Genomic DNA, 22,835 nt, shown 5'->3' with positions numbered 1-22,835 from the left:
CCCTGATCAACTTAGGAGGTTGAAGTGGGGGGATCATTGAGCTCAGCAGATCGAGGCTGCTGTGAGCTATGATCATGCCACTGCACTCCAGCCTGGGTGACAGAACTAGACCTTGTCTCTAAAATAAATAATAAAGGTAAAATTGTATATTCCTTCAACTACACCCCCTTCTCTTAGCTTTATTCCTCCTTACTATTGCACTTACTTTTCACATTTGTCTGGCTCGCCCTCAAGAACAGTATGTTTCCTTCATTCCTATCCCCAGAGCCTAGAGGAGTACCTGGCACATACGAGGTGCTCAATAAATATTGGTTGATGAATTAATGGCCAGACACTTCCTTCTCTTTCCTGGCTCAGCCCGGACCTCAGCCCTCTATTCCCATGAATCCACTTACGGGAGTGTCCACCTGTCTGGATGCACAATTCCTAAAAGCAGCCCACTGTGAACAGACAATTTACTCTCGCTTCGTTTCGTTGATACCAGAAATGAGGCTGCGAAGAACACTCTTCTTCATATTGTTGCCCACTGTATCTGTCAGGCTCAATTCCTCACAGTGGAACAACGGAGCCAAGACTTTTGTGAGCATTTGATCATTTTATTTTGAGACGGGGTCTCACTCTGTCGCCCAGGCTGGAGTGCAGTGGCATGATCTCGGCTCCCTGCAACCTCCACCTTCTGGGTTCAAGCGATTCTCCCACCTCAGCCTCCCAAGTATCTGGGATTACAGGCGTGCACCACTACATGGCTAATTTTTTTGTATTTTTAGTAGAGATGGGGTTTTACCATGTTGGCTAGGCTAGCTCGAACTCCTGACCTCAGGTGATCTGCCCTCCTAGGCCTCCCAAAGTGCTGGGATCACAGGCGTGAGCCACCGCGCCGGCCGTGTGCATTTTAAATAATGATTACTAATAGGTATTTTTCCTCCTAAAGGTTGCAGCGATTTTTGGCTTCCACTAATGACGCACGAGAGCCCCCCAGCCTCCTGCTCCCTCAAATTGGGTTTCCTCCACCTTTTAATATTTGCCAACCTGACAGGGGGAAATGGCATCCTGGGATAATTCACATTTCTCCAGTAGGAAGTGACGTACAGCATCTTTTCAGGCATATTGCTTTTTGCTAAGGTTTTACGTCTTCTTGGAGACATTTACTGTGGACGCCAACTATAAGCCCTTTATCACCCATCTACTGGGTCAAGCAGAGCTGAGACTGACTGGGGCACAGCATCTCTGAAATGCCATGAATACAGGATAGATTTAATTCTTCTCAACTTGTACTATTTTATCAGCCCTTTTTCCTCCCTCAGATGCAGACCAGGGGGGCATCTCCTTAAGTGTTAAACATTTCTGAGGAACCACCTACGTTCTTCTAGTGATAGTAAAAGGATACCTGATCTTATTTCCTTCATTGCAGACCTCATGAGTCAGAAACCTGAGGTTTTAAGAAAAAAATCTAGAAATCACACTTAAGAGCTGTGGAAGGTCTAGTGGTGACTATAATTTGGCCCATTTCACAAAACCCACCTACAAGTTCAGGCTGGGCACAGTGGCTCACATCTGTAATCCCACTACTTTGGGAGGCTGAGGTGGGAGGATTGCTTGAGCCCAGGAGTTTGAAACCAGCCTGGGCAACATAGGGAGACCCCGTCTCTACAGAAAAATTTCTTAAAAATTAGCTGGGCATGGTGGTGTGCTCCTGTAGTCCCAGCTACTCAGGAGGCTGAGGTGGGGAGGATCACTTGAGCCCAGGAAGTCAAGACTGCAGTGAGCCATGATTGCACCACTGCACTCCAGCCTGAGGTGACAGAGTGAGACCCTGTCTCAAAAACAAAAAAACCCCTGCTGATCTGAGTGTCTGAGTGGACCACTCCACCCTCCACAGAAGCAGGATGTGCTCCCAACAGAAAGAAAGAATAAAGAGAGGGAGAGAGGAGAGCAAGAGAGACGGCGTATCTGTAAGAAAAGTCAGTATATTTATGGTTTGCTTTATAAAAGTTACTATAATACAATGGTACATAGTATTGAATTCACAAAAATATGAACAAATATTTACATCAAGACACACAACGGAAACACTTCTCTTCAAAACAAGTTACATATGGATGATGGAGTCTACACGCACAAACATCCCTAAAACTTATTGGTTCTCGTCTTTGCGGGGGGAGGGAGAGAAAACAAAAAATAGCAGAAACCCCCAACTCTTGAAAAGCAGAGATTTGTTCAATGAAAAATGAGGGAGTTGAAAGAAAAATGACTTGACACATATCTTGATTATTGCAAACCACTCTGGGGCTGGGGCTCCTGGGGAGAGGGAGGTCTAGTCCCCTTAGTGAAGGCCAGCCGAGGTTAACACTGGGCACGATGGCTGGGGGCAAGGTGAGGCCAGGGGGAGGGGCGAGGCAAGGGTCCCTTCCCTGGTCTTCTCGAACACCCCCACTTCTTTTATGGGAAGGGGACAGAATGGAGACAGCCCCTTGGAGGCTGTACATGTAACTTGAATCAGCCGTCTCTACAAACTACGCATTTCCTCATGTGAAAAATAAATTATTTCCTCAGTTGCACAATTAGGCAGAAAACCGCAAACGGAAGAGAAGTTCGCCGCTGTGCCCAGGTACCCCATCTGTGTCTTGTTGCCACCAATTTCCTTGATCTTGAAACCGGCGGGCACAGTCTCAAATAGAGAGGGCCTGGGGGAAAGGAATTAAAAAACAAAAAACAAAAAAACACACAACAAAACCACCAACGACAAAAAAGAGAAAAATAACAATTCTTTGTACAGAATTTACATGATAACAAGCTTGACACAAGCTGAGATACCAGAGGCTCCGGCCGCCTGCATCCGCAGGGTGGGAGCAGCTCCCTCATGGAGCGCGCTCATCTTGATGAGGACTCCGGGTCACAACAGTCACTTTCCAGAAATTATTTACACGCCTCCTCTGCTTTCTGGGGTATGGGGGGACTTGCTTTTGTCTTTTTTTTTCTTTTTTTTTGGAAGTACAAAGAAATGAGCAAAAAATGTCTTCCCGCATGTTTCTACAAGAAACAATGTTCCCAAGAGAAAGTCCTTTGCGGCAGCCTCTATATACAGAAGTTGGTTCTGAACTTCAAAAACCTTTTTCCCCTTCCTTTTGATTTTATACACGCACAAGAAAAAAAAAAAGCCACGGGAATAAATTCTGAAGAGGATGGGAAGGGGGTCAAAAGGGAAAAAAAAAACTGTCAAAGACTTAGATTTGTGTTTTTGAATCTTTTCGAAGATTTTCCTTTCTCTGGGAGAAGTAATCTGCTCCCTCCGAAAATAAATATGCTCTGGCCTTCTTAGGTTGAGGGGCTGCCGGCAGGGGGATGTGGGGTGTGGGTTGGGGGTGAGTGGGTGAAGCTTATAAGCCAAAAAATGCCACACGCAGACGGTCTGACAACCCGTAATGGCGGGACTGGGGGACCTGCCTGCCCTTGGGAGTCCTGTCCCACCCAGGGCGAAGGCAAGGGCAGAAGAGAGTGGCTGCCCGCATTCTCAGCACCCCTCACCTGCACTGGGGCCTCCAAGAGGCTCCCGCGTTGCTGGCATCCGAATGAGAAAGTAAACATTGAACCCAAGGTTTAGGGGGTGCTGGGGTGTGAGGTGGCAGGGAAAGCCCAGAGCAGAGACCCCTGCCTGGGACAGTTTAGCTCCACCAGGGTCCACCGGGTCAGTGGTGCCCCAGGCCTCTGGGGAAGGAACAGGCTGCAGCTCGGGTGGGGAAAGGTGTGGGGTCTCCTCACTGTGCCCACGGGCAGTGAGGGGGGCTTTCAGGGCGTAGTGTTCTGAGCTCAAGGCCGTGGGGGCCTCCATCCTTCCCACAGCACCTGGCCCTGCATCCAGGCCCGGGTGGCTTCCAGGACACGGGCCACGCACAGCCACACTGAGGCCTCTGCAGACCCCCGCGGGGCCCCTCTCTGATTCCACCTTCACATTTCAACGGTTAAATGTCTTTTCTCACAACGAGGAAAAAAATAGAGAAGACAAAACAACGTAGCAGCATTCACAGGAAGAGGCCGAGGGTGACGGTGGGAGAGAGAAGAGACAAGAGAAGAGAGAGAGGGGAGGAGAGACAGAGAAGAGAGAGAGGGGAGGAGAGACGGAGAGAGAGAAGCTGATGCTGGAGTTAAACAGAAATCCTGAAAGGGGCGTTTGTTAAAATGAGAGAGACGTGGGCTGAACGACAGAGAAGCCCTTTCCCGCGGAGGGGCCGGAGCCAGGGGCTCCAGGGGGTAGTGTGGGGCGCCAGGCCCTGAATGGCCGCTAGGTAGAGGACAGCACCTGAAATGGGGGCGGGCGCGGGGGGCCAGGCCCCGGGGCCAGGGGCTCCACGCTCGGGAGTCCCAGGGCTACGGCTGACATCCTTTGAGTCTGGTGCCGGGGCCTAGTTGAGGGTCCCCCGGCAGTTCTCAGAGCCACAGAGGCAGGGGATCTTGACGTCCTCGATGGGGAACTTATAGTCATAGGTAATCTCCTCATTGACGTTAATGTGCTGCTTCGAGTAGATGACTATCTTCTTCTGTGACTCCACCGTGATCACCTTGGCATAGCAGTTGGGCTGCAGGCAAGGTGGGGGGGAGAATGAGCCCCTGGTCCCCCAGGGTCCCCCACCACTGCAGAGCCCCCAAACCCAACCAGGCCTGTGCTTAAGGCCTGACATGCCACGTGACCCCCAGCCCACTGCTCTGCTCTGGACCTTGGCTCCCCCGACCCCCAGGGGTGACCCCTTGCCTCTGATATTAAATAATGATGATAAAAATTATTTCCCAGGCCTTTCATTTCCATTCATAGCACAAGTGCCTCCCAAATGTATGTCTATTTTTAGCTCAGGTCTCACTTCTGAGCTCTAAAAAAAGGGTCAGCAAACTATAGCCCCTAGCAGCCTGTTTTTGTAAATAAAGTTTTACTGGCACATAGCCATATCCATTCTCCCATTCATTTGCATATAATTTGTGGCTGCTTTTGTTACAATAGCCAAGTTCAGTAGTTGCCATAGAGATCATCTGAGCCACCAAGCCAAAAATATTTATTATCTGGCCCTTTACAGAAAAGGTAAAGGCCTCCAAGTCCATAAATGCAACTACCTGCTGTCTGCCAGTGGCAGCCCTGGGTACTGTCTTTGACTTAGCTCACACCTAAAGCATGATCTGCTCCTGCTCTGGGCAGCCGCTGCACCACACACCCAGGCCCCAGAGCATCTGCCTCCCTGCCTCCTTCAGTCCAGATCTGGCCCCAACCAGGGCCGGTGAGTTCAGTCCCGGAAGGGCCTCTTGGTTGTGTCTACTGCTCTCCACTTCTGGGGCCACCAGCCACGCTCAGGCCCCCATCACTTCTCACCCGCCTGCTACAGCCCCCTCGGCCACTCTCACCCCTGAAAAAATCCACTCCTGCCCCAGCAGCCAGGGAAACGTTTCCAAAGGGATAGCAGAACCTGTTGCCCGATGGCTCCAACCTTCCAGCGACCTTGGCTCTCAGAGAAACTTAGTTCCTCAGCTTGGCCACCCTCAGCCCTGCCCACCCCATCCTCTTACCCTACCCCATGCCCACTGCCTCCCTTGCTATCTCTCAAACAGGTGTTCTCCCCACTGCCCCAGGGCCTTTGAACACGCAGTTCCCCTTGCCCCAGCACCGCTTCCCCTGGGCAATTCCCTCTCACCCCTCAGATCTCCCCGGATATTCACAGGAAAGTCCCTACCACCCAGGCAAAGATCAAGTCACAATGAAGAGAGCCAGCAGGCGCTGAGGACTGGCCTGGCCAGCACTCAAACGGCCCACGTGCAGTGACCCACCTATGTGGCCCTCCCAACAACCTAAAAGGAGAGACTGTTATTGTCTCTGTTTTACAGACAAGGAAACTGAGGCATAGAGACATTAAGTAACTCACTAAGCTGCAATGCCAAGACTTGAACCCAAAGTCAGGGGCATCCACCCCGGAACATGCCTGCCTCCTGCTCAGAGCTTCCTGTGCTCATCCTTCAGCACTCAAATCCCTGTGATCAGTGTCCCTCCCCTCTAGGCCTGCACCACCCAATACAGTCGTCACAAGCTAATTAAGTTTAAATTCATCAAAATGAAATAAAATTTAAAACTCAGGTCCCCAGATGCACTGGGCACATTTCCAGTGCTCACCACCACACATGTGGCTAACCCACAGCACAGATGCACGCAGTGCACCTCCCCCTTGCAGAAAGTTCTAGTGGACAGCTCGGCCTGAGCAGGACTGAGCCTGACCAATGAAGGCACAGAGAAAACGCTAACGCAGAGAAATAACTCCGAAATTACCAACGAACTGGACCAACCACTTCTTTGAGTCCTCTACATGCCACAGAAGTCTCACTATGCCCATTTGACAGATGAGAAACTGAAGCTCAGAGGAGTAGAGCTCCTGGTAAAAGACCTCACATGTCCCCCTCTCCCTATAACCCTTGGCCGACCTGAGCTTGGGAAGGAGGCCGAGCTGATTCCCGTGCCGGGGCTTCCAGGCCCTCCTGGCACAGAAGCAGGGCCAGGGGCAGGGGCAGGGGCCACCCCCCGCTGGGCACTCACGTTGCAGCTGTGGTTGATGAAGCGCGCGAAGTTGCCGCACTTGGTGGCGTCGATGATGGTGTCGTGGTCCACCCGGAACATGTAGCTGCTCCCGATGCCCTCGTCCTCATAACGCTTCTCCCGCATGTCTGCGATCACCTGGCCACAAAAGGGGGTCAGTCTGGCTGGGCCGGCCCCATGCCCACCCCAGTGCCCATCCTGCCGGGCGGTGCCTACCTGACGGATATTCTGGCCCACGTACTCGATGACCATCTCGTCAGCCGCGATGGGCTCCATGGCGAACAAGCCCCAGTCGTGAATGTGGCTCTTGCAGAACTTGAGCTTTTTCTTCCGGAACTGTGGGAGGGAAGAGGGGAGAGGTGAGCCCTGGTCTCAGGTCCTGCCGCCACCCCGGCGATCTGGGTGAAGCCCGGCCTCACCTTGAGCTGGTTGAACTTGAGCAGGTCGCTGTCACAGCTGCCAGTGAAGGAGGACAGCAGGCGGCGCTGCTCCGAACGCCGCTCCGAGCCTGCCCGGGTGGAGGCGTGGGGCTGTGCTGGGATGCTCATGCCCTGCAGTGGACGGTGTGCGGGGCTCAGCGGGGCTGGCCGTGTCCTCAGCGGTCCCACCCTAGGCTCTGGATCTCTGTCATCCCCAGTGTCCTGGGCTCCTTGCTCTGGGCTTCTCCACACCTGTCGGTCCCTAATTGTCACCGCTTCCCTGCCTCCTCCATCCCATCAGTATCTGAGCGTCTCAAGCTCCTTCTATCTTCAAAATGACGAGACTCACTCTTGCCTGGCGCTGTCTTTTCCCCATTTCAGCCAAAAGTTTTGTCTACCCTGACCCCCTCCTTGGCTCTCACCCAGACCCCTCTCACCCCCCAAGCGTTCGAAATCGGGGATCCTTCCGAAACCCTTGTGTCACGTCCTGCTCTTGGCCTCCCTGGGCCTCTGCCCCAGCCATTAACCTTTGGAGCATCCCAGGCCTCTGCCCCAAGTGCCCTCCCAGGTGAGGTCACCCTGCTGTGACCTTCAGTCACCACTTCTCTCCTGGCGATGCCTACACTTAGGTCCCCGGGCCGGAGATCCCCATCCTAAGCTCTGCCATACCCACATGCCCACCAAGACCTCTCTGCCTGGGTGTTTTCAGAACCCGCAGAACTCAAGCTGCCTCGTGGTGATAGCATATCAGCCTCCCCATCTCAGGCTTGGTGTCCAGCTTCCCAGCACCCCCGACCCCAGCCACACCCTGGGCTGTCACCCCCCGCCCATCCCTGTCTCCTGTACCCAGGACAGCCCTGGTCCTGTCCATCCCACTTCCTCATATTCTTCCACAGCTAATGGCTCCTCACGGCCCAGCTAAGTCCGGCACATCCGGTCTGGAAACCGCAGCAACCGGAACACAGTCTACCCTCAGGACCCCTGCACCAGCTCCACACCACCCCAGCTCCTCTCACAACCTCCCTCTGCTGCCTGTCACCCCAGGAGACAGGTCACTTACCACCACAGTACCCCCGACCCTGGTGGCCTGTGCTGTCTCTCCCACAAGTGGCCTCTCCCTTCCCTTCCTCACACCACGGAGCTCCCTGCTGCCTCAGGGCCTTTGCACTGCTGCTGTCCTAGGGAGGCCTGCTGGGGTCAGTGAGCCCCTCTCTGGTTTTAACTTTTTATGGAAGTCGCTTTTTCACTTCTCTGTGGTCTCTCTGGCATCCACATGGCGCCTTCCCACACTTCGCTTGGGTCTGACCCTCTCTGACTCCCCTTTGACTTGGTAATCCCTAACCCCTCTCCTGTTTCCTCCATCGCGTTTTCCCTGCCTGGAATTACGTGCTTCTTTCTTCACTTGATTATTTCCCACGAGTCCCCATTAAAATATAAATTCCAGCTGGGTACCGTGGCTCACACCTATAATCCCAGCACTTTGGGAGGCTGAGGTGGGAGGATCGCTTGAGCCCAGGAGTTCCAGATCAGCTTGGGCTACAGAGTGAGACCCCGTCTCAATTTTTTTTAAATTTAAAAATAAAAATAAATAATTGAATTTATTCAATTTGGAAAAGGATTTGGTTTTGTTCACTGCTATAGACCCACAACAGTGCCCGGTACACAGCATGTACTCAACAGATATTTACTGGATTAAAAAAAGAATGAATGAGGCCATGCGATGTGGCTCATGCTTATAATCCCAGCAGTTTGGGAGACCAAGGCAGGCGAATTACTTGAGGTCAGGAGTTCGAGACCAACCTGGCCAACATGGCGAAATCCCATCTCTACCAAAAATACAAAAAATTAGCCGGGCGTGGTGGTGGGCACCTGTAATCCCAGCTACTCAGGAGGCTGAGGCAGGAGAATCATTTGAACCCAGGAGGCAGAGGTTGCAGTGAGCTGAGACTGTGCCACTGCACTTCAGCCTATGTGACAGAGCAAGGCTTTGTCCCCCCCTAAAAAAAAACCCAAGCAAAAAACAAACAAACAAATGAATGAACTTGTGGAAATACAGCTCCGTCACATCCCTGATTAAACCCTTTGGAGGTGCCCCAGGGCCCATGGGACTAAGGCAGATTCCTTCCTTCTCCTAGGCCCTGCCCGCCCGCCTCTCCCCTTCCACTTGCACCCTCTGTGTGCCAGCCCCTCTGGCCTCACAACTCCTCCCTCTGCTTGGCACCCCTCCACGAGTGCCCTGGATCCCCGTGGCCCAGCCCAGCAGGCTCTGATGTGTCCAGGAGCCCTGGCAGTACCTGGGTGTCTGCGGGGGGCTCATCGGTGCTGGCACGGCTGCTGTTGAGGTATCTGAGCTTGTCCTTCTTGTCGATGGTGTAGAAGCCCTCACTGCGGGCACAGCCCGTCACGTGCTCGCGGATGCCATCGTCCCGTTTCTTCTTCTTAGCTGAAGAGAGGCTGGTGGGTGGGTGTGGGTCAAGGGCCACATGGACATTCTCAGAGAGTCCCTTCTGGTCCCTTCATAGACTGGTCCCGCCCATCCTCAGACCACCCTCCAGGGACAGTGATGTCCAGTTCTACTGCCCACTCCCATGCCACCTCCACGTGGCTGCCCGCTGACCAACCCTGCTGACGGTCAATACCTAGTTGCATGGCTCTAGGTGTCTTTTTTTTTTTTTTTTTTTGAGACAGGGTCTCCTGTTGCCCAGGCTCGAGTGCAGTGGTGCAATCTCAGCTTACTGCAGCCTCAGCCTTCTGAGCAGCTGGGGCTACAGGCGTGCGCCACCACACCCAACTAATTTCTGGATTTTTTTTTGTAGAGATGGGGTTTTGCTATGTTTCCCAGGCTGGCTTCAACCTCCAGAGATCAAGTGATCCGTCCACCTCGGCCTCCCAAAGTGCTGGGTGTGTTAACAACTTTCTGCTCAGTTTCCCATCTGTAAATTGGGGTGACAGTGATGCCTCTCTGCAAGTGATGAAATATGCTTATGGTCCTTAGCAGTTTTGGTTTTTTTTGAGACAGAGTCTTGCTCTGTCACCCAGGCCGGAGTGCAGTGGTACGATCTTGGCTCACTACAACCTGTGCCTCCCGGGTTCAAGCAATTCTCCTGCCTCTGCCTCCAGAGTAGCTGGAATTATAGGCATGTGCTACCACGCCCGGCTAATTTTTGTATTTTTAGTAGAAATGGGGTTTTGCCATGTTGGCCAGGCTGGTCTCAAACTTCTGGCCTCGAGTGATCCGTCCGCCTCAGCCTCCCATAGTGCTGGGATTACAGCCGTGAGCCATGGTGCCCGGCACTTGAGCAAAGCTCTTGACACAAACTGAGTGCTCACAAATCAGTCTAATACAGCAGGGACAATGAGAGGTCTAGCCTCACAGGCCTATGCGAACAGCCAAGCCTCATGAAAGCCTGGTGATGAGGAGCCTGGACTCTATAGAGCCAGGTTTGCCTGGGTTCAAATCTCAACTCTGCCACCTGTAGCTGTGTCTTTGGACAGGTCACTGAACCTCTCTGAGCCTTAGCTTCTTCATATGTAAAACGGGAATCATAGCCCCTATCTCACCAGGCTACTGGGATTACCTGAGGTTATGAAGGGGACAGGACAAGGAGGCCCTCAGCCCTTGTGTGCTGTTAGGCTGCACGGCACTGCTGTTACATGTGACCCCGAGGCCTGCTAACTCTGGGAGTGAGATGGGCCTGGCGCAGAGGGAGTCCTTAAAACGTGCCAATGATTCACTCGGGAGCCTGGCATGGTGCCGGGACACAAACCCTGCTTGGGAAGTGACAGTGGTGCATGCTGTCACCTTCATGGGCACCGCGGGCTGCTACAGACTGGGAGGTGGGGCCCAGAGAGGTGAGCAGGGACTTCCTGCATCCCAAAAGGTGCAGAGCCCCCCATGCCAGCAGGATATAGGGATGGTAGACCCAGAGCGTGTCGTTAAGCCAGTCCATGCCATTGTCCTGCTGTAGCAGTCGCTCGTAGGTGACACACAGGAAGCGGATGTCCTCCTCGTCGATGCCACCGTTCCAGATGTCATACAGGATGGTCATCTCCTCAAACTCCGAGCGGGGCCGGAAGAGGGGCTGGGGTGGCGAGAGTTCGGGCGAGCCCGCAGGTGGCACCAGGTCCTCATGGCGCTTCTTAGGTGGCCGGCGCCACGGCCCCCGGCTCTTGGCCAACTCCATGTACTCCTCAGTGACCTCATCGCGCCCACGGGGGCCCGGAGGGATGGCCTCGGAGGGCCACTGGTTGTCTAGCTCCTTAAAGGGCAGCTTGGTGGGCTCTACAGGTGGGGGAGGTGGGGGTGGGGGTGGCTGGGGGGGAAGGGGTGGTGGAGGGGCTGGGATCCCCGCGTTCCGGAAGTCCAGGGTCACCGTCCGGGGGTCATGGGTGCTGGGGAAGACGGGGGTCTGTGGCCGGCCCGGCAGGAGCAGGAGTTCCCTTCCAAGGGCGGCCCCTGCTGGTGGTCGGACCAAGGGCCCATCCAAGGAGAGCATAGATGGTGGGGATCGCCGGGGCCGGCCCGGCTTCCTCTTCATTGGGGGTGGGCAAGAGGCCAGGGGGGCGGGCAGCAGGGGTGGCAGCGGGGTGGGGGCACGAGCCTGGGCCCGCAAGACAGCGGGCAATGCCAAGGGCAAGGGCAGGGGAAGGGGCAGAGGGAGGGGCAGGCCCGTCTCCAGGAGCACTGGGGAGGCCAGGGGCCCGGAGCGTTCATCGCGTCGGCCAGTGGGGAGTGGGCAGACGGGCAGGAGCAAGGGCCCGCTGGGCTCGGAGAAGGTGGGTGTGAAGCTGAAGTCCCGGCCAGGTGTCCGAGGGAGGCCCCCACTGCTCAAGCTAGGGGACGGGGCTGGGTAGGAGAAGGGGCTGCCGGGCACTTGCGGAGAGCTCAGGGACAGGCCACTGCTGCCCCCTGATAGCGGGGGCTCCCCGCCTGGTGTGGCTGGCACCGTCTCTGTGCTCTGCGACTTGGCCAGGCTGCCACAGAGGCCTGGAGTATGTGGGGGGTGGTCCTCGGCAGGGGGCTCCGGAGGGACAGATGGGTGTGGGGCATCTGTGGTCTCAGGCTCCGGCGGTGGGCTGGGTGGCCGGGGTGGTCGTGGGGGCGGCAGTGGTGGTTGCAGGGGCAAGGGGAGCATCGTAGGGGGCTCCGGCTCCACTTCCAGGTCACGTTCTGCAGAGAGGTGAGCGAACACGAGACGTTTACTATTCAATCCAAACGTCTCTCAGTGCCTTATCTTGTGCTCCATACCTGGCAGGCTCACAGCCCTGAGTCTGAGCATGGGACCTGTCCTTCTCCAGCTAAACCCCTCAAGGACTCCTCAGCGCCCACCCAACCCAGTGTCAGGCACACAGTATGTGCTTTATCAATGTTGCTAGGCTAAATCACAGATGCAGGAGACATGTATTCCAGCCTTTCACACTACGTCTTCAGAATAAAGTCCCTGTGGCCCAAGAAAATCTGCTCTATGACTGAATAAAATTCAACAAGTCTCTTTTCTGCAGGACTTGTCAGAGCCTTCAAGGATTTTTTCCTAGCACTTATCTCCACTGTCACAGAATACACTTCTTAATTTTTTAACAAATTTACTTTTTTTTTGAGACGGGTGGAATGCAGTGGCATGATCACGGTCACTGCAGCCTAGACCGCCAGGGCTCAAGGGATCCTCCTGCCTAAGGCTCCTGAGTAGCTGGGACTACAGGAATGTGCCACCATGCCCAGCTAATCTTTAAATGTTTTGTAGAGACGGGCTCTATGTTGCCTAGGCTGGCCTTGAACTCCTGGCCTCAAGTGATCCACCAGCCTTGGCCTCCCAAAGTGCTGGAATTACAGATGTGAGCCACCATGCCCGACCATAGAATACATCTTTTTCATTTTCTATTTTTACATTATTTTATTTTTATTTTTTCGAGACAGTCTCACTCTGTCGCCCAGGCTGGAGTGCAATGGCGCAATCTCAGCTCACTGCAACCTCTGCCTCCCAGGTTCAAGCAATTCTCCTTCCTCAGCCTCCCGAGCCGCTGGGATTACAGGCACGTGCCACCATGCCCTGCTAATTTTTTGTACTTTTAGTAGAGATGGGGTTTCGTCATGTTGGCCTGGCTGGTCTCAAACTCCTGACCTCAGTTGATCTGCCTACCTCGGCTTCCCACAGTGCTGGGATTACAGGTGTGAGCCACTGCACCCGGCACATTTCTTTTTCTTTCTTTTTTTTTTTTTTAAGACAGTCTCACTCTATCGCCCAGGCTGGAGTGCAGTGTGGCACGATCTCGGCTCGCTGCAACCTCTGCCACCCGGGTTCAAGCAATTCTCCTGCCTCAGCCTCCCAAGTAGCTGGGATTACAGAAGCCTGCCACCTGTTTTTCATTTTCTAATTGATCTGTTGTCATCTGTTCCCCTGCTCCGCGGGAGCAGATATTTTTGTCTGTTTGGTCCACTGTTGCATTGCTACTGCCTAAAATAATAGCAGGGACACAATAGAGGCTTAATATTGAGTCAATGTTCAAAGACTGTGGTTAATGGTGGAATAAACAAAACAAAATACATTACATTAAACAAAACACAGTCGTCCCTCAATACACACAGGGAATTGGTTCCAACACTCCCTGGTATAACTAAATCTGCACATACTCAAAGCTTGTAGTCTGCCTTGCAGAACCCATGTATAGGCGATCGCCCTCCATATACAGTGGGTTTCGCATCCCACCGGTCTTTTCCGTCCATATTTGGTTGAAAACTGCATGTCCGTGGGCCCTAGCCATGTGTTCAATGTACAGGGGCAGCTGTAATCCTTTCCTGAGGGACTTATTAAAGGTAGGTGCTAGGCCGGGCATGGTGGCTCATGCCGGTAATCCTAGCACTTTGGGAGGCTGAGGTGGGCGGATCATGAGGTCAGGAGATCGAGACCATCCTGGCTAACGCGGTGAAACCCCATCTCTACTAAAAATACAAAAAATTAATCGGGCGTGGTGGCGAGCGCCTGTAGTCCCAGCTACTCGGGAGGCTGAGGCAGGAGAATGGCGTGAACCTGGGAGTCGGAGCTTGTGGTGAGCCGAGATCGTGCCACTGCACTCCAGCCTGGGTGACAGAGCGGGACTATGTCTCAAAAAAAATAAAAATAAAAATAAAAAAAGAGGTAGGTGCTAACCACATGCAGCTATCTATGTAAGCCAAAATAAATTGAACACTATTATAAATTCAGTTCCACTGTGCCACTGGCCACGTTTCAAGAGTTTGGTAGCAACATTGTGTCTGAAGCCTACAGTGCTGGACAGCACAGCCCGAGAACGCTGCCATCACTGTGGAAAGTTCTACTGGCCATGCAGTTAGAGTTCTCATATGCTCTGCGCAGCAGCATCACAATGCCGGAGGGGGCAATGCCTGCAACCCTCACCTGGCCCAGCACCCCAGGGCCTACCCCACCAACTTGTCACTAAAGTGACCATGGACACCCATCCTCCTTTTGGGGAGCATCTCATGGGACTGATGGTCCAAGGACCAAGCCACCAGGGAAACACTGGCAGTGAGGACTGAAAAATAGCAGTGGTTCCCCTTTGGGTTGATCCATGCAGTGCCAGGCTCAGTGCCGGCACCCAACACCTCATCTCGCTCGAGGGAGGCACAACCGGCTGATCTCGTTTTACAGGGGAAACTGAGGCTGGGGACGGTCAGCGATCTACCCCAGGAAGCCCGGGCTGATTCTGACAGTGAGGACTTCCTGCCTCCCTCCCACTACCCTCCCAGGGGGTTGCAGGTGTTACCTGGAGCTCGCTCAGGGGACAATGGGGGTTGAGCCTCCACCTCCCTGGCAGGGGGCTCCGGAGACAGCAACATGGCCCCTTCCTGGCTCAGGCCTGGTTCCTCGGGGGGCTCCCTGGAGTCCGCTGGCTCTTCAACACCCACAGGCAAGGGGGGCTCGTCCAGCATGGAGGGCCGCTCCTCAGGGGCCACAGCCTCAGTCTCGATGTCCACCTCCTCTTCCATGCCCAACGAGTCCACTGCAGGTGCCCCTGGGGCCAGAGCCGCTTCCTCCCCGTCCTGCTCAAAGTCCTCGGGGCCTGCAGAAGCCATGCTTTCCTCGGCCACCATCTCCTCCTCCTCCTCTTCTTCCTCCTCTTCCCTGGCCACTACCTCCTCCTCATCCTCCGAGGATGAGGGCGAGGACTCGGAGCTTGACTCAAACTCAGAAGACTCGGAACTCTCACTGGACGACGTGGCTTCGGCCTTGGAGGTTACAATGCTCACTGTCTCCTCTGGATGGGGGACACAGACGAGGGGCTGCCTGAGGACCCGCTGTGCCCCAGCCCCCACCAGACCCCTCACCAATGGCCTCAAACTGGCGGCACCCAGGCTGAACACGGACCTCAGATATGGGTGTGGGGCATGTGTTCACTAGGAGTCTTTTTTTTTTTTTTTGAGTTTTGCTCTTGTTGCCCAGACTGGAGTGCAGTGGCACAATCTCGGCTCACTGCAACCTCCACTTCCTGGGTTCAAGCGATTCTCCTGTCTCAGCCTCCCAAGTAGCTGGGATTACAGGCATGCACCACCACGCCCAGCTAATTTTATACTTTTAGTAGAGACAGGGTTTCACCATGTTAGCCAGGCTGGTTTCAAACTCCTGACCTCAGGTGATCCACTTGCCTCAGCCTCCCAAAGTGCTGGGATTAAAGGAGTGAGCCACCACACCCAGCCGCTAGTAGTCACTTTTAAAAATTGAGGTAAAATTAACATAACAAAAAACTGCTCACATTTTTTTTTTTTTTTTTTGAGACGGAGTCTCGCTCTGTTGCCCAGGGTGGAGTGCAGTGGGGGGATCCCGGCTCACTGCAAGCTCTGCCTCCCGGGTTCACGTCATTCTCCTGCCTCAGCCTCCCGAGTAGCTAGGACTACAGGCGCCTGCCACCATGCCCGGCTACTTTTTTGTATTTTTATTAGAGACGGGGTTTCACCGCGTTAGCCAGGATGGTCTCGATCTGTTGACCTCGTGATCCACTTGCCTTGGCCTCCCAAAGTGCTGGGATTACAGGCGTGAGCCACTGTGCCCAGCCAAAAACTGCTCACTTTTAAAAAAAAAATTTTATTTATTATTTTTTTTGAGGTGGAGTGTCACTCTGTCACCCAGGCTGGAGTGCAGTGGCATGATCTCAGCTCACTGCAACCTCTGCCTCCTGGATTCAAGCAATTCTCCTGCCTCAGCCTCCCAAGTAGCTGGGATTACAGGTGCCCACCACCACACCCGGCTATTTTTTGCATTTTTAGTAGAGACGGGGTTTCACCATGTTGGCCAGGCTGGTCTCGAACTCCTAACCTCAGGTGATCCACTCACCTAGGCCTCTCAAAGTGCTGGGATTACAGGTGTGAGCCACTGCGTCCGGCCAACTGCTCGTTACAAAGTGATAATTCTAGCAGCATTTAGTACATTTGTAATGTTGCACAACCACCACCTCGATCTGGTCCCTAAGTATTTTTATCAGTTGAAAAGGAAGCCATGTAGGCTGAGCAAGCCCCCCTGAACACCGGGCTCCCCAGCCCTAAGGACCACAGACCTGCTTTCTATCTCTATGGACATGCCATTATGTTCATGGCACTCCCTGAAGATGGAACCGTACGCCACCCTGTGTGTGTGTTTTAACAAGGTAACGTCTCAAAAGCACAACATTTTGGCTCAAAAGTATTTCTGACAATTGCTCAGGCTCTGCCCCGGGGAAAGAGGGACTCCGGGAGGGCCAGGCGGCCACGGCCTCCCTGCTCACCTTCATCCGAGTCCCCTTCGCCCTTCTCACTCGCCTCTGACAGGGCTGTGTCCTCGTCATCGTTCTCAGACTCGTCCCGGTCATCACTGTCGTCATCGTCGTCATCCTGGGGGAGAAGGAAGGGTGGGGACAGGTGAGCCGAAGGGTCTGGCCCTCGTCGCCTGGCCCGGCCCCGAGGCTTCCTGGCCTGCTAGGCACCTTATCTGATGTGGATGAGGTTGAGGAGGAGGAGAGCTGGCTCCTGGGGACTTCCTCCTCCTCCTCCGCCTCCTCTTCCTCCTCGGTGCTCTCCTGTTCCTCCTCCTTGTCGGAGGCCGAGGACGAGGGTGAGGTGGTTGAGGACCCCGAGGATGATGATGCCGATGAGGACGAGGACGCCGACAACGACTCCTTCTCGTCCTCCTCCCCACCACTGTCCAGCTCCAGAGGCCGCGCCGGCCGCCGCCGCACACCCACGCCCTTGGGGTCCCGCTTGGCGAGCTCACAGGGGGTGTCTGCCATATCCCGGTCTCGCTCTCGCTCGGACTCTGCAGGAAGGGAGGGAGTCAGAGCTGGGCTGGGGGGATGCGGAAGAAGGGGACCCCAGCACCCAGAGCACCAACCTTCATCTTCCTCATCCACAGAGGTCGAGGGCCGCAGCCGCTTCTGGTCGCCAGATGAGGTGGTGTCTGGTGGCTCCTTCCTCTTGACCTTGAAGGAGGGCAGGCGAATGGCCCCACGCAGCCCAATGCCCAGGCCCAGGCCCTCGTAGCCCAGGCCCTCGCCCTTGCCCCATGACTCCAGCAGGCACGAGGCGATGCGGTCCTTGGGCTTCGGCCTGTCCTCATCCTTGTGCTCGCCCGACTTCACCGGGGTCAGCGAGGCCTGGGGTGGAGACAGGAGGGGACCGTCACCGCTTCGGGCACCACCAACCCTTGCAGGGAGCCCTCCCCAGGCTACCTGCCTTCCACTCGGCAGTAACAGCCACCACAGGTAACTGCATCCTCATTCCCTACACACCTGGCCACACTATGCCGTTACCCACGAGGCTCTAGAGCACCGCTCTGCCTCATAGATCTCAATGTCCTCCCCTGTAAAATAGGACTCCTGCAGCTGCCTTCCTTACAACAGTGGCCTTTGCACTTTGCGACAATCTAAAAACTACACCATAGGGACACATCTGTGCAACACCACCTTCATAAGGTAAGATTTACACTATCCCATTTTCTCTTCTCTTCCCATGCATTAAAAACAGGACCTGCTGGCTTTATTTCACTGCTCACTAAGGGGTTGCCCCTGTGGTTCTGAAATGCTCTGCCTTCAAAGGGATGCTGTGAGAATTAACAAAACGAGCCACATGGAGAGCTTTGCAAGGTGCAGGGCACATGAGGCCTGGTGGCTCTTTTTATTCAAATTGTGAATGGAATAGCTATTAGCTGTTACTGTAGGGTCAGTATAATTTTGCTGAACCATAAAGAGCTGTGTATCAGTGATTTCAGACGGTTCATTCTAATTTTACTGCCCAGTTAAACGGATGACAAACAGGCTCTGACAGGTGCTGCTTACCTCTGTGGCAGAAAGCAAGCATTTCCCAAAGCAGGCTCCAGGGGACACTCAAACTCATAACCACAGTCGAGGGAGGGGAGCAGGGGGGAATGGGGTGGAGGGGAGGGATTAAGGGGAGTTTAAAGTATTCAAGAAAAAGTTCTCTTTTATGGAGAAAAGAAGTAATTTTAGATTACCTGTAAGATTGTAAACAGGCAAATATTATGTTAAAAAGGAAAAAAGAGACCAGGCGTAGTGGCTCACATCTGTAATCCCAGCACTTTGGTAGGCTGAAGCAGGTGGATCACTTGAGGTCAGGAGTTCGAGACCAGCCTGGCCAACAAGGTGAAACCCCATCTCTACTAAAAATACAAAAATCAGCCAGGCATGGTGGTGGGTGCCTATAGTCCCAGCTACTCAGGACACTGAGGCAGGAGAATCACTTGAACCCAGGAGGTGGAGGCTGCAGAGGGCTGAGATCACGCCATTGCACTCCAGCCAGGGTGACAGAGTGAGACTCCATCTCCGAAAAAAAAAAAAAAAAAAAGAAAGAAAAGAAAATAGTAAGTAGGCCAGGAGCGGTGGCTGACGCATATAATCCCAGCCCAAAAGGCAGAGGATCACTTGAGCCTAGGAGTTCAAGACCAGCCTGGGAAACGTGGTGAAACTCTGTCTTTACAGAAAAACACACAAATTAGCTGGGTGTGGTGGTACATGCCTGTAGTCCCAGCTACTTGGAGGCTGAGGTGAGAGGATCCCTTGAGCACAGGGAGGTTGAGGGTGCAGTGAGCTATGATTGCGCCACTACACTCCAGCCTGGACGATACAGCGAGACCCTGTCTCAAAAAAACAAAAAAAGGAAAAAAGTGGTCCAAGACAGGGCTCCGAGGAAAAGGCGGCATGAGGGAAGGTGAGGGGAGTCAAGTTCAAAGGGAGTCGCAGCTGTGAGCTATCTGCGATGTGGGGGGCAGTCTGCACCAGCTAGCCTGTGTACGGCCACTAGGCACCTGTGGCTCCCGAGCACTTGAAATGTGGCATGTACAAAGGAGGAGTTTTAATTTTACTCTGTTTTAATTCATTTAAGTTAATTTACACATTTATTTTTAGAGATGGGCTCTTGCTATACTGCTCAGGCTGATCTTGAACTCCTAGGCTCAAGCAATCCTCCCACCTCAGCCTCCCAAAGTGCTGGGATTAAAAGTGTACGCCACCATGCCTGGCCACTCATTTACATTCAAAGAGCCATGTGCATCCAGTGGCTGCTGAAGTGGAGCACAGTTTGTGGAACTTTGAAAGTGGCCACATGAAATGGAGCTCCCATAGTGGGGTCCATGGCAGCGTTTCCAGTTAACAGTCTCAGGGAAAGAGGAGGTGCCCGGCTGGGGACCTGCCCCTCTCCACAGCCACCCTGAGGAGCCCTGCACCCACCCACCCACCTTGGCCATCCGCTCCTTCTTGTCCCACCACTCGTCAAAGGCCCGGAAAGCCACCACTTCCACCATCTTGCGGTTCAGGTCACGCTTCATGATGGCCTTGAGTTCTTTGAGGACCACCAGCAGGACGCCATCCACCGTGGCTTTGTGTGGGTCCTCCTGGCGTGGCATGTAGCCTGGTGGAGGCACTGACGGGTCAAACTTGGGCAGTGGTGGCCAGTGCTGCCCGCGGCCTGGGCCGGAGTTGCTCAGGGAGAAGGGGCCCCGGTAGGGCGGCAGGTTGACAAACTGGAGCCCAGCTGAGGCAGCGGCGGCCGCAGCAGCCATGAAGGGTGGATAGGGGCAGGCGCCCTGGCCCGTCATCAGCCGGCTGAGCACCTGCGTTTGCATCTGGAAGGACATGGGCATGCCGCCCCACTGGCCACCCAGCACGTGGCTCATGTCCACCTGCATCACAGGGAACAGGCCCGGCGGAAAGGGGGGCAGTGGTGGCAGGATGGGTGGGGGCGGGACTCCAGGTGGCGCTGGCAAGGGTGGTGGGGGCACTGTCACAGCAGGGTGGGCTGGAGGGGGTGGGGGCGGCGGTGGGGGCAGCGGTGGGGGCATGGGGAAGCCAGGCTGCGGTGGGGGTGGTGGTGGTGGGGGGGGCAGCGGGGGGAAGCCAGGTGGCGGGGGCAGCGGCAGGGTTGGGGCTAGCACAGAAGGGGCTGCCACGGCTGCCGCTCCTGGGGTCACCACCATGGGCTTGGGGCAGTCGGCGCTGGTGATGGGGGCCGAGGGCATCTCGTCATCCGAGATCTCCATGTCCTCGCCTGAGGACTGCTGGCCCTGCAGAGAGAGCAGGGAGAGACAGTGAGGTGAGTCTGGAAGGCCAAGCGGCTCTCGGAGTCCCCTCTGCAAGACTAGCAATCAGTGGCACTCCCAGCTGTGTGACCCAGTGCAAGCCATTCAGCCTCTCCAAGCCTCAGCTTCTTCATTTGCAAAATGGGCATCATAGTCCCTGCCTCATGGAGTTACCACTAGAATTCATTCATTCATTCCAATTCAACAAACATTTGCTTAGTACCTGTGTGCGAGGCACTGGTCTAGGTGCTGGGGACACAAAGGTGAAGAGGCAGGCAAACATCTTACTCTTGTGGAGCGGAGCCAGCAGGAAAAGGCAAAAGGATGATGAGGGTGAAGATGGGAAACGTGAGGGAGAGAAAGAAGGCAGGGAGAGGGGTGGGGCACAGAGAATGAAACTGTTGCAATTTCAGAGATTCTGTTGCAACTTGTGTGCAGAAATAGTTGCCACTTCCATAGTGTCTCTTATGTGCCAGGGCCTTTCTAAACGCTCCACATTTATTAACTCAGCTAATCCTCAGAACAGCCCTATTTTCAACTCCATTTTTGCCCCACGAGGAAACTGGGGCACAGAGAATTTAAGTAACCTGCCCAAGGCCACACAGCCAAGAAGAGATGGAGCCGGGATTTGAACCAGGAAGTGGTTCTGCAGCCTGTGCTCTCAGTCAGCCTGCTGTCCTCACTCTGCGGCAGACGGCCAGGCAGGAAAGGTGACATTGGAGCGGGGGTTTAGCGGCACTAAGGCCCATAAACAGGAAGTGTGTTGTTATTTATTTTTCCTTGATTACTCTTTTCACCTAGTCTCGTGACTGCACAATCAGTATGGGCCCGCGTGGGGCTAAGCGCTGCAGACGGCTGTCTCATTTTTTACCCGAAAGATAACCTCACAGGGCGGGGGGCTCTGCTCCGACCCATTTGACAGTTAGTAAACACACTCAGAGCCTCAGCCGTGGCCCCGCGGCACAGCCAGTCAGAAGAAGGGCTGGAGCCCAGGACCTGCCCAGTGCGGGGCTGCAGCTGGGATCCAGGGCGGTGGTGAGGGGTGAATGTGGGAGGTGTCAAGGATGGGCGTGGGGCTTTAGGGAGCTGGGTGGACAGGTCTGGAATTGGGGTGGGGGGACCTTTGAAGGCTGAGGGGGAGTGAGGGTGGAGGTGGAGTCTGTGCAAGTTGCAACATCAGAGGTCAGACTACAGGTGAGGAAGGCCTCAGAGGAAAACTGCAGGTAGCGGGGTAGGAGGACGGAGACTACCCAAACTAAGGCAGCGGCAGGAAACTCTGGACTTTACCAGGTCCCCTCTGTGCACACACACACACACACATGCACGCACGCACGCACACACTCTCCTTCTCAGGATCCCTATGCACATCAAGAAGAGACAGGAGGGCTCGGGTGGATCCTCAGAGAGCACTCCCCAGATCAGTCCTGGACAGAGCCGAGCACAGCGCGCCGCGGCACACAGAGGGTTAACCCGGGCCGCCGCCGCCAGCCAATCACAGGGAGGCAAATCCTGCGCTCCAGCCCCGGCCGGCCCTGCCCCTCCCTCTGCCCAGCAGTCTCGGGGTGAGAAGCGGCAGGAATTTGCTGAGAACTGGGAGCCCAGCAGGCCTGGCGGTGCCTGGAGCATCCTGTGCGGCACCTCACTTAAGCTGAGGTCCTGTGCTGCAGGGACTCTCACAGGCCCATTTGGCAGATGACGAAACTGAGACTCAGAAAGGCAAAAGTGCCTTTTCCAGGGTCACATAACCAGTAAGTGACTTGGCAGGACTCAAGGACTTGAGCCTGAACTTTTAACGACCAGCCACTGTTTAGAAGAAAAGCCCCCCCTGCACCCCAGGCTGGCCCCGCCTGCGCCGCTCCCCCACCTAGGATGGGACGGGGTCCAGCTCCCCGCACTGCGCGCGGCCGCAGAAAGCCCAGGCGCTATTCCCCGGCGCCAGCAGGGGGCGCCCGCGGGCCGGCCCGGAGCTTCCCGGAGCTTCCCGGAGCTTCCCAGCACTCGGCGACTCCCTGCGCTGGCGGCCGGGCAGTCCCAGACCCTCGCTCCCGGGGCTTCATTCAGCCTGCCTTTCGCTCCAGCCACTGCGGGCCTCTCAGCCCTGGACCGTGGTCAGCATGGTAAACACTCCTCACTCCAGGCAGCCTAGACGGAGCGGAGAAGGGTGCCAGGGCCGGCGGCCCCCCTACAGCTGCACACCTGTCAACGCCCCCTGCCAAGGCCCCCTGCCTGGACCCCTTGATGCCAGAAACCACTTCCCCAGAACTGCTTGGAGGCCCCCTGGAGCCCCAGCCACCTGCAGCACCC

At 55.0% G+C, this 22,835-nt stretch overlaps 1 protein-coding gene across 4 annotated transcripts in view; it reads right to left on the bottom strand.

The window, feature by feature from the left end:
- Window positions 1-1,949: 1,949 nt before the first annotated feature.
- SETD1B (SET domain containing 1B, histone lysine methyltransferase) overlaps window positions 1,950-22,835 on the bottom strand; it is a 28,787-nt gene continuing 7,901 nt past the window's right edge. For 3 of the 4 annotated variants that reach the window (XM_055358195.2, XM_055358194.2, XM_055358196.2), the window contains exons 7-17: window positions 19,692-20,516; window positions 17,334-17,595; window positions 16,930-17,258; window positions 16,732-16,837; window positions 14,740-15,231; window positions 10,892-12,151; window positions 9,276-9,442; window positions 6,982-7,113; window positions 6,779-6,898; window positions 6,563-6,700; window positions 1,950-4,574 (exon numbers count right to left, since the gene is read on the bottom strand). In XM_055358195.2, the coding sequence (XP_055214170.1) occupies window positions 4,401-4,574; window positions 6,563-6,700; window positions 6,779-6,898; window positions 6,982-7,113; window positions 9,276-9,442; window positions 10,892-12,151; window positions 14,740-15,231; window positions 16,732-16,837; window positions 16,930-17,258; window positions 17,334-17,595; window positions 19,692-20,516 (4,005 nt within the window). In that variant the 3' untranslated portion in view covers window positions 1,950-4,400. The remainder of the gene's footprint in view (window positions 4,575-6,562; window positions 6,701-6,778; window positions 6,899-6,981; window positions 7,114-9,275; window positions 9,443-10,891; window positions 12,152-14,739; window positions 15,232-16,731; window positions 16,838-16,929; window positions 17,259-17,333; window positions 17,596-19,691; window positions 20,517-22,835) is intronic. The other variant, XM_055358197.2, reaches the window with a different exon arrangement.

This window comes from Gorilla gorilla, chromosome 10, assembly GCF_029281585.2.
Source record: "Gorilla gorilla gorilla isolate KB3781 chromosome 10, NHGRI_mGorGor1-v2.1_pri, whole genome shotgun sequence".
In the NCBI taxonomy this organism is placed as follows: Eukaryota; Metazoa; Chordata; class Mammalia; order Primates; family Hominidae; genus Gorilla; species Gorilla gorilla.
This window is presented reverse-complemented; position numbering and strand designations above follow the sequence as displayed.